The following is a 7,381-nucleotide window of genomic DNA, read 5'->3' as shown; positions in this document are numbered from 1 at the left end:
AATAATGATTATGAATAAAATTAAATAATTCTTTTAAAGAAGATTCTACAATATATGAAAACATAAACCAAAAGCACTTTGCTGCTGTAAATCATATTTTCTGGGAATTCACACCCCTCAGTACCCAGGGGTAAACCAGTGACCACCCCTGTTCCAGAAGGGAGAGCTGCTTTCACTAGCTCCGGCTGGTTCTCAGTACCCTTCAACACTAAAATAATATTTCCTCAGAAGGAGGGTGTCACTCTGGGGTCCCTAAAACCAATAGACTTTGGATAAAAGGAAGGCCATTAGGCCCTGGGCATGTTGTCAAGAATGCGAACATTTCCAGGTCTGGGGCAGGCGTGCTGAAGTCACGAGATATCGCAACTCTGCAGAGATAAAGAATAACTTAGCAGAAGTTATCAAAGTCAGGTCCCAAGCATAGAGCAGCCCTGACCTCCGAGTGAGTAACCAGCCCTGCCTGGCCCTCCGGGTGTGTGCTTCTGATAACCTTCCACTGCCCTCACTCTCTTCTGGGCACACTCCAAGGTCTCTGCGCTAGTGTGGCCTTCTGCAGTGTTTCGTAAGCCATCGGGGCCAGGTGTGCAGAGAATACCAGAACTTTCTCAGAGGATGTCATCCTCTGCTACAGGTCATGCTCAGAAACTTCTGGAGTCTACAGGCACCTATGCTCCAAGTATATAAAACTCAGAATAAGTCTCTGGCCTGTGTGTCTCAAAACTCCCTGTCCCTAAAGGCAGAGAAGCAGTTTGCAGAGTTCTGAAGTGCTGCCTTGGGTGTGACGACATCGCCAGGGCTTTGGGCCAGAGTGATATTCAGTGGTGTTTGAGTTAGAATAATCCAATGATGCTGGGAAAAAGAGATCAGAAACAGAGATTACAGGTAGGAGACCAGGTAAGGGATTTTAGTCATTGCTTAGTGTACTTCTTCAGTCAACAAACACCTCCTGTGTCCCAGGAATTGCACACGGCTCTGAGAATACAGTGCAGGACAGAAACAACGGCCCGGGCAAATCCAGGTAAGGCCGGTTAGAGCAAGCACCGTGGCCATATTCAGAGGGAAGGGCTGCAGGCCTGGACTGAACTTTGAGGTATTACGAGGTCACGTGGAGATCTGCTGTTTAACTTTGTAAGGAACTGCCATACTGTTTCCACAAAGATCGCACCATCTTGTATTTCCACCACCAATGCACAAGGTTACAATTTCTCGACGTCTTTGTCAATATTTGTGTCTGACGTCTTGATTGCAGCCTCGGTGGGTGTGACCTGCCATCTCAGGGCCGTTTGATCTGCATTTCCCTGATGAGTAATGATGTTACTGTACTAATGATGTGGACCACCCGTTTGTGTGTTTTCAGTGGAGGACTGTCTGTTCAGATCTTTTGCCCGTTTTTAATTGAGCTGTCTTTTATTGAGATGTACGAGTTCTGTGTTCCTGATACAAGTCCCCTCGATACATGACTGGCACGTGTCCCCTTCCACTCTGGGTGTTCCTTTCACTTACTTGATGATGTCCTTTGAAACACAAAAGTTTTTTTTTTATTTTAATAAAGTTCAATTTGTCTAGTTCTTCTTTTGTTTTTGCATGATATTACCCAAGAAACTATTGCCAAATACAAAGTGATAAAGATATATGTTTATGTGTTCTTCCAGGAGAATTATGGTCTTTTCTTGTGTTCTTGAACTGGTGAACTGAGAAAATGAATGTGACAGTAAAATGAATGTGAAATATTATTTATAGTAACATTAAATTTTTCCATCTGACAACTCTCAAATGCACTCCCGCTAAATAGCTCTTGACTTATAAAACCTGACAAGCATTATCATAAAGGTGAAACAAACTCAGTTTAGCAATATAACATTAGGATAATGAAACAAGTGTTCTCAGTTACTGAAGGTTCTGTGCAGGATAAATGTCACTGAAAATCAGCATGTGAATTTCAACTACTGCTAGGACTTCCAATTATCTAGTTATTTCCTGAATTTTCTGATGGTTCCAAAAAAATTTATATATGTGTGTATATATATGTGTATTTATATGTATGTTGTATGCATACCTACATGTGTCTATATGTATATGTATGTGTATGTATACATGTGTGTATGTATTTGTGTGTATGTGTACATATATGTATATGTTATATGGAGGTTGTGTGTATGTGTATACATATAACCTCAAAGACCTGGGCCAGAGCGTGACAGCAGAATGGACTTCCAGCGTGGCCCCAGCCCACCCTCCCTTCACAACTCTGACCCCATCCTGCTCTGCAGAGGAGCCAGGTGCACCCATGGGACACCCTCATGCATGCCCAGACAAGCCTCTCCTTCCTGAAGACCAGCACCCTCACCACCCTGTGGGCCCTGGCCGCACATACCCTCGGGAAGAGAGCAGATGGAGGAGGCCCACCCAGACCTAAGGATGGTCGGGGGGGCTTCGATGGCCAGGCAGGAAACCCGCCCAGGGCAGGCTTGACCTGTTCATGCAAGGTCTTTGGGGGAGGGGAGTACACAGGCTCCAGGCAGGCATGAACCCTGGGCTCATGGGGACTCGGCTAGGAGTCAGAGGGGGACTACAGTGGTAATTACCTCTCTTGTTGGGGTCCCAGGGAAGTGCCACTAGCGAATTATGTGAACTGGAAAGTGGGATTCCGAAAGGGTAAGTAGTTTGCTCAAGGTCACACTTCTAGTAAGCAGTAGAGCCTGGTCTCCAACCATCATCCCGACCCCAAAGCCTTCCTTTCTGCCCGACCACGATCAACCATGCTTTAGTACAGCAGATGTCTTCCTGAGAGAGGACTGTTCCCGTTATGCCTGCTTTTATACCATCAAAGGTGCCTTAACTTTATTTAAAAATGGTATTTCAGACGTAGTGTTTCTAACTCAGTTCCCAGCTCAAGAATAAATTATCTCAAAAAATAAATCGAAGACTGCTATAGCCACAGAAAATGTTAAATACAACTCACAATTCAGTTTCCATTCAAACCTCTTTTTAACCTAGTACTTCCCTGAGAGAGGGAGAGAGAGAGAGAATGTGTGAGAGAGAATTCCTCGCTGGGTCCAAAGAGCGCAGTCTGCCCCAGCTTTAGCCAGCCTATCACAGGTACGTGTGCACTCAGGGAGTTTCGAGACTCGGACCAGGAACCTTCCATGTGCGATTGCCTCACAGAGCATCGCGTTTTACCACAGTACGCTGCCTGGCCCCTCAACACAAAATCTGAATGCTTTCTATAAGCCAGGTTTCATGTTGACACTCTTGGCTGACAATCCAAATTCAAATAAAAAGCAACTTCTGTGATTTTTGAAAGAAAAGCATTCAGACAGCCCGATGTTAAAAACAAGCATGTAGCAATAACCTCAATGTGTACTATGTCTAAAACTTATGTGAACTTCATGCTGTGGCCAAACCATGGAGATAGGACGTGGAATGTGTGTGAGAGAGAAAGAGAGTCGGAGACAGGGCACCCAGCACAGACCAGCAGTCCACACATCCCGTTTAAACCCTGGAAGTCGATTCCATTACCACTGCCCATGTCCACAGCCCTCAGGAAGGAATCCACTAGAACTTCCACTAGATGCTGACCAGACGCCGCCTGTAGGAAGGAGGGGCCTGCTCCAAGCTCGGCCCTGGCATGTCCCCTCAGCAGGGCCATGCTAGCACGTGTGAGAAGCATGTGCATCCAGTCCCTGGGGGCTGGTCCCAGGAGCGGGGAGATTGCCCCAGCCCCCAGGTGACTTTACTGGGCACTAGATGTTAGGAATGCACACAGAGAAATGATAGCTTTATAAAATATTTAGCTTCTCCTAATAGAAAGCAGTAGAGGAAAAAAAGTACATTATCTCTTCTTGAGATTCCGGCTGTACAGACTCTAAGTGAAGTACGATACCGTTTCTTTCTCCTTTCTTATGCCCGTTTTCCCACAGCACATGAAGAAACAGACTGCCCAGTCAGCAAATTGGGTAGTCAGTGATAAAAGTGCCCAAATTCAATTGTTTCTTACAGTTCTTAAAAACAAACAGATGCTGACTAGCCTGGAGACGCGGTAGCAGTCGGCAGCTAACTCAGTGGCAGTGCTGGAAGCCACGCGGCCCACTGAGGGTTTGGATCCCCTGGTCAGTTTGAAAACACTCTGGGTGCATGTGCAGGTGTCCAGGATCCTGAGGTACTGGAGAGCCAGGCTAAGGGGACTGTGGTGTGATGAAACCCTGTTAAGGGTGCATCTATCACGTAGGAGTGTGTGAACTATCACGAATAAACTTTATAAATAAATCAGCAGCTGTTATTGACAGCTTCTTAAAAGTGATCCACAAATTGTTTTGATACCATCTAGGACAGAAGTCCCCAAACCCAGACCACAAGCCATTACAACACAGCCAGAGGAGAGCGGCCAGCTAGCCAGTGAAGCTTCACCTGCAGCCTAGGCTCCGCCTCCTGTCGGGTCAGCAGCGGCATCAGCGTCTCCTAGGAGCCCCCAGGTAGGACTCCTCTAGCTGCAGGAAGACAAGCTCAGGGCTCCCTGATTCTCCATTATGGTGAGCTGCATAATTATCTCAGCCTATATTGTAAAGTAATAATACAAATGACATGCACGGTACATCTAATGTGCTTGTCATCCCCAAACCATTCCTTCCACCCCACCATGGTCTGCGGAAAAATTATCTTCCATAAAATTGGTCCCTGGAGCCAAGATGTTGGGGAACGGTGGTCTAGGACATGACACATCCACTTCATGTCATAGCTGATTTAGGAGCAACGTTTTGAAAAGTACTAAATTTGAAGCTACCACAACCTAAAAAATGGAAATATTTCCACAGGTCTCTTAACAAGGGCTATAATTCATTTTTAATACAAATGAGCTCAATTCCAGGACACAGCTCTTTGTTCCTCCATTTTGAATCTTCATTCCACATTAGCACGTTCTCAGTGATGCCAGAGAAAGAAATGGAGTGGTGTGCGGTCAAGGGGGGAGAGGCAGCTGCCAGGACAGGAAACCACCCGGCTCAGGCTGATCCCCACCTGGTCACCCTGGCAGGAACTCACGGTGGGAATGCCTTCCTTGAGATTCCAGTGTGTCCTAGGACTCCGTTTAGAGCTGCCTTGTAATTCTTCTGACCTTGCTTTGTGCAAATGCTGTGCAGTCAGCGCTCCAGACCTGCAGGTGCTGTATCTGCTGTTCCCATGGCTAGGTGCTCCCAGGAAGCTGCAGAGGCCATCCCTGCAGTGCACCTGGCCCAAGCACCCCTAATGGGGAGGCAGGGTGGTGCGTTCACCCACGGGGCGATGGAACGGCCACGACAAGACGCTGATTACAGAATGCGCTAGTAGCAAGGGCCAACTTCCTGCCTTAACCCCTTTGATGTCCTCCATGTTTCCCAGACACAACTGTCATAATAATGCCAACTTGGATGTCTTGGAAGGGAAAATGAGACGTTTACCTGGAAATCCTGGATATGTAAGCATCAAAAGCTGTATCAAGATCTTCAGGATTACTTTGAGTGAGCCGCTGACCGACGCATGATTAACAGTAGGAGAGCACATCTGAGGGCAGAGCCCACCGACTCTTCATACAGAGTGGATGCGTGTATGTGGATGCGCAGAAAATCAGAACCCTGCTGAAGTCCACTGGATGAGGCACGACTTTGTTCCAGGCATGTGTTCATTAAAATCTGAAAAAAGATTCCCAGGCAAGATGTCTCCCTCTGTGATATAGCCACTCTTCCCTACCTCTGCCCCAACATTCACTCAGACTTTAATTTCAGTGACCAAAAAGAGGCAAAGAGTGATGCATGCCACTGATTAGAAAAATATATACAACAACCACAAAATTCTTTGCCAATATGTTTCATTATTTCTAAAAAACCCACTGCTTATCGGTCAGCTACCAAACCTCCAACAGAAACATCACAGTCACAGCTAACCACAAAGTCATGTACAGCCTCGGGAATTCATCCTTCAAGTTTCTCCTTTTAAAGGAAAAAAACAAGCACGAGTAATAATAATGCACAAGACACAGAATAGCAAATGCAAAGTAAGATAACTGACTCGATCCATTAGAGCTCAGTGAGGGAATAGGATTCCTAGCCACTAAATTTCTTCGAAAACCAGACTCCCAATATTCCACAATCTTCTTCAAGTCTGTTTTTACAAATTATGGAATTGACATTTCTTTGGAAGCGTACATAAATAGATTTTACCTCTGAATGAGAAACTCATAGAACTTTAAAACCTAAGGCTACTCTCTAGCCTAGTGGGTAAGGGAGCCAGATTTCAGATGACAGACTGCAGTTCAAATCCTGGCCATGGTGTCTTCAGTAGAACAATTATTAGGAGCCTTTATCATTTGGGGGCGTCTCTTTATTTCTTTAAAAGGAAACTATTAAACTATTAGACACTAGGAACACACAATTCTTGGTTCTTCAACTAGGCACAAGCAATCCAAAGCTGCTCCTGCTAAGTGGAATCACGGGGACTACTTGGGTCTGAGATCAGCATATTCTAAACAGCAAAGACAACTGTATACAAATGGACAGGCACACATTCTCTGTTTTAAAAGCCAGATATATTTTAAAAGGACCGTGCTTATAATAAGTAAATTACATAGTGAAAAAACATCAATGATGTCTCATCAATGATGAATGAAAAGGCACACTTGAAAGGTTCAAGAGTAGAAAGAACAGTTCTTTTTGTTTTGTTTCTAATGAAGGAGGAAAGGGGAAAGACATATTAAAAGCATTTTTCAGGTGAAGTTTTCTGTCAGCTGAAGTAGTGAACACTGGCTTCTAGTCTCCCTTGTCCAAAGCAGTCTCTTCTCGCACTGGCTTCTGAGAAGGTACTAGTCTTCAGCCACGTAGATGCGGTACATCAGGGCGACAGCCAGTGCGGAGACAGCAGGGATCAGCCAGTTGGTCCACCAGCTGGAAAGACACAATGACCAATGATGCTCACACGGTATCAATGCAGGGACTCGAACCTCTGCTCCTTCTCATAGGAAATTATCGTGGTGTGTTTTCACCTCTATAACTACGATGGTTTGGATTTGCTGTGTCCCCCAGAGGTTCATGTGTGGGAAGCCTGCTCCCAGTGAAATGCTGCTGAGAGTGCGGGGCCTGTAGGGCAGTGAGTACACCACGGGCACTGTCCTCAAGAACAGGTGAATGCCATCGCCAGGGAGAAAGGAGTTCTTGCTCTCATGGGAACAAGTCAGTCGCCACAAGAGTGGGTTATAAAAGGAAAATCGTTGTTATAAAAGGAAGAGGACCCTGCGGGTCTCTCTGTCTCCCATGCACCTGCCTTCCTCTGCTTCTGCTGGGCAGCAGTAGCACAGAGGCAGCCAATGCTGGCCCCACGCCTTTGGACTTTGCAGCCGCCAGCATCATGAGCCACA

The 7,381-nt window shown here is 45.9% G+C and overlaps 1 protein-coding gene and 1 long non-coding RNA gene across 3 annotated transcripts in view; one reads left to right on the top strand and one right to left on the bottom strand.

The window, feature by feature from the left end:
* Positions 1 to 474: 474 nt before the first annotated feature.
* LOC102490767 (uncharacterized) lies at positions 475 to 6,668 on the top strand. Of its 2 annotated transcripts, none has more exons than XR_337360.3 (3): positions 475 to 882; positions 4,328 to 4,472; positions 5,374 to 6,668. It is a non-coding gene; the product is annotated as an uncharacterized LOC102490767 (long non-coding RNA). The 2 variants fall into 2 exon arrangements; XR_003547841.1 differs by lacking the exon at positions 475 to 882 and adding an exon at positions 906 to 1,018.
* CYB5A (cytochrome b5 type A) overlaps positions 6,540 to 7,381 on the bottom strand; it is a 43,871-nt gene continuing 43,029 nt past the window's right edge. Inside the window, exon 5 of the mRNA XM_006168119.3 lies at positions 6,540 to 6,911. Coding sequence (XP_006168181.1) covers positions 6,830 to 6,911 — 82 coding nt within the window. The 3' untranslated portion in view covers positions 6,540 to 6,829. The remainder of the gene's footprint in view (positions 6,912 to 7,381) is intronic.

This window comes from Tupaia chinensis, unplaced genomic scaffold (assembly GCF_000334495.1).
Source record: "Tupaia chinensis unplaced genomic scaffold, TupChi_1.0 Scaffold145592_1, whole genome shotgun sequence".
Taxonomy (NCBI): domain Eukaryota; kingdom Metazoa; phylum Chordata; class Mammalia; order Scandentia; family Tupaiidae; genus Tupaia; species Tupaia belangeri.
This window is presented reverse-complemented; position numbering and strand designations above follow the sequence as displayed.